Genomic DNA, 2,829 nt, shown 5'->3' on the forward strand with positions numbered 1-2,829 from the left:
TTCATCTTCCCTGACTGGTCTCCCTGCGCCCCTCAGGGCGGGAGATTCTCGAATTCCGCATCCCTCTGGCGGTCCCAGCGTGCCCGCTGTCCCCGGGCGTCTCCCTGCGCCCGGCAGGGTGGGAGATGCTTTAGAGTCACATTCAGCTGACAGTCGCTCCGTGGCGGAAGCCCCTCCAGGTCTCCCTGCGCCCGGCCGGGCGGGAGAGTCGCACGCCGTTTATGCTCCTGACGGGCTGGCGCTGCCAGCCTATCCTCCCCCTGCGCCCGGCTGGGCGGGGGACAGACTCCTGCCTCATTGCCACTCCAGCGCAGTGGTTTCTGCTGCCTCTGCCCTACTTCCTCCCGCTCCTGTTCCTGCTCTTCTGCAACTCATCGCCACGTGGGCCCGCCTGGGCCTCCGTCTGGACCTTCGCCTTTGGATCTCTCAGTGCAACGTCCTTCATCGCGGTTCCCTGAGGTTCCTGTGTCCGTTGGAAATCACGGGCGTCTGCCGGACCACCCCTCCGATGGAGCATCCGGGTCGATGGGTTCTCGTGACGGGCAGCCCGTGCTGGCTCCCCCCCTCATCTCAGTGAGTATGATTGTGGTTTGGTTTGGGGTAGGTCCGAAAGCGCTGCGGTATCAGGTCCGCCAGACGAGCACATTTTTGCGGCGGTCAAGTCGGTCCTCTCTCGCATGGGTGTATCTACCTCTTCGAGTGGTGGTGTTTTTTCGGGTGGCCATTTGTGGGCGGTTTCGTCGTCAGCCGTGCACTTTGCGGCCGAAGTACGGGAAAAGATCAGTCGGCGGGAATTTGTCGATTTACTAACTTTGGTTCCTCCTGATCTGGAAACGGTGGAAAAATCTCGGCGGGTCGACGTTACTGCACAGGGTGACAAGCCCAAACAGCTTCCTCGCACTTTCGGGAACTGGCTGCAGGGTTTCTGTGCTTATGCCGGGGTGCTTTGTGAGCGTTTTCCAGAGTTGGGCCCTTCCCTCTTCTGTTACCTGGATCTCATTTGGGGTGCCTACAAGGTCTATGGGGGACAGTGCTGGTTCCACTATGATACTCAGTTTTGACAAAAGATGGCGGCGCGGAACGAATTTCGTTTTGATTGCCAGGATGGCAGTCTGTGGTTGTTGCTCATGTGCCCTCACAGGCCGTCGTCCTTTCAATACCCGGCCGGCGCTTCTCACGGAGCGTCGGCTGCCCCCAAGAAAGGAGTCTGCTGGCTTTTCAACGAAAGCCACTGCAAGTGGTACACCGCGTGCCGTTTTAAACACGAATGCTCGGTATGCGGGGGTGCTCACCCCGCCATCCGATGCTTTTGGAAGCACAAGCAACCGTTTGCCAAACCCGGGGCAAAGCCTGACCTTTCTAGGTCGGAGGACCCCGGTGAATGTCTTAAGGATGCTTCCCTGGCTAGACCGTTACCCTCGGCGTAGAGAGGCTTTGATATTGCGTGACGGGCTGGATCTTGGCTTTTGGATTCCCTTTACTCACTCAGACGAGCCTACTATGGTTGCGAACTTGAAGTCGGCGTTGCAGTTTGAGTCTGCACTGGCCGAGAAGCTATGGAAGGAACTGGATTTGGGGCGATGGCGGGTCCGTTTGATTTGCCCCCTTTTCACAACCTACGGGTTTCACCTCTGGGCGTGGTTCCCAAGAGGGAGGTGGGCAAATTCCGCCTTATCCACCACCTTTCCCATCCTTCCGGCTCTTCTGTCAACGACGGTATTGATAAGGAGGAATCCAGGGTCCAATATGCCTCTTTCGACAAAGCCCTTGGGTTGGTTCGATCTGCTGGCCAAGCGGCGTTACTGGCTAAGGCGGACATTGAGTCCGCCTTCCGCCTTCTACCCGTCCATCCGGAATGCTTCCACCTGCTGGGCTGCTTCTTTCGGGGCAGTTACTTTTTTGATATGTGCCTCCCCATGGGGTGTGCGATCTCCTGTTACTACTACGAGTTATTTAGTAGCTTTCTCGAATGGGTGGTTTCCCAGTCAGCCGGTTTGCATTCCCTGCTTCATTATTTAGACGACTTCCTTTTCGTTGGCCCGGCCGGCGGTGGGCAGTGCCAGGCACTCCTTTCTGTTTTTCAGTCTACCTGCGAGCGGTTTTCCATCACGCTCTCGGCTGACAAAACTGAGGGCCCGGTGACGGTATTGTCCTTCCTGGGCATCGAAATTGACACGGTGGCCATGGTTTTTCGCCTGCCGGGCGACAAATTGGACAGACTTCTTTCCCTTATCCGTTTGGCCAAAAGGGCCAAAAAGCTCCAGTTGAAGCAGTTACAGTCCCTGTTGGGTCATCTTGTCTTCGCCTGCCGGGTTTTGCCCATGGGGAGGGCTTTTTGTAGGCACCTGTCGTGGGCCATGAAGGGCGTGTCCGCACCTCACCACTATGTCTGCATTACCAGGCCTATGCGGGATGACTTGGGGATTTGGCTCTCCTTTCTCCACAATTACAACGGTCACTCCTGTTGGTTGATGGAGGAGGTCCCGAACTCACAGCTGGAGTTGTACACGGATGCTGCAGGCTCCTGTGGCTTCGGGGCCGAGAAGCTATGGAAGGAACTGGATTTGGGGCGATGACGGGTCCGTTTGATTTGCCCCCTTTTCACAACCTACGGTTTCACCTCTGGGCGTGGTTCCCAAGAGGGAGGTGGGCAAATTCCGCCTTATCCACCACCTTTCCCATCCTTCCGGCTCTTCTGTCAACGACGGTATTGATAAGGAGGAATCCAGGGTCCAATATGCCTCTTTCGACAAAGCCCTTGGGTTGGTTCGATCTGCTGGCCAAGCGGCGTTACTGGCTAAGGCGGACATTGAGTCCGCCTTCCGCCTT

At 57.1% G+C, this 2,829-nt stretch overlaps 1 protein-coding gene across 1 annotated transcript; it reads left to right on the forward strand.

Moving 5' to 3' along the window:
• Nucleotides 1–1,580: 1,580 nt before the first annotated feature.
• LOC309546914 (uncharacterized protein) lies at nucleotides 1,581–2,576 on the forward strand (the record flags this gene model as incomplete). Its single annotated transcript, XM_082246617.1, has 1 exon — nucleotides 1,581–2,576. The coding sequence occupies one exon, from the start codon at nucleotides 1,581–1,583 to the stop codon at nucleotides 2,574–2,576; it is 996 nt and encodes a 331-aa protein (XP_082102743.1).
• Nucleotides 2,577–2,829: the final 253 nt, after the last annotated feature.

This window comes from Pelophylax lessonae (assembly GCF_965119305.1).
Source record: "Pelophylax lessonae genome assembly, chromosome: 1".
In the NCBI taxonomy this organism is placed as follows: Eukaryota; Metazoa; Chordata; class Amphibia; order Anura; family Ranidae; genus Pelophylax; species Pelophylax lessonae.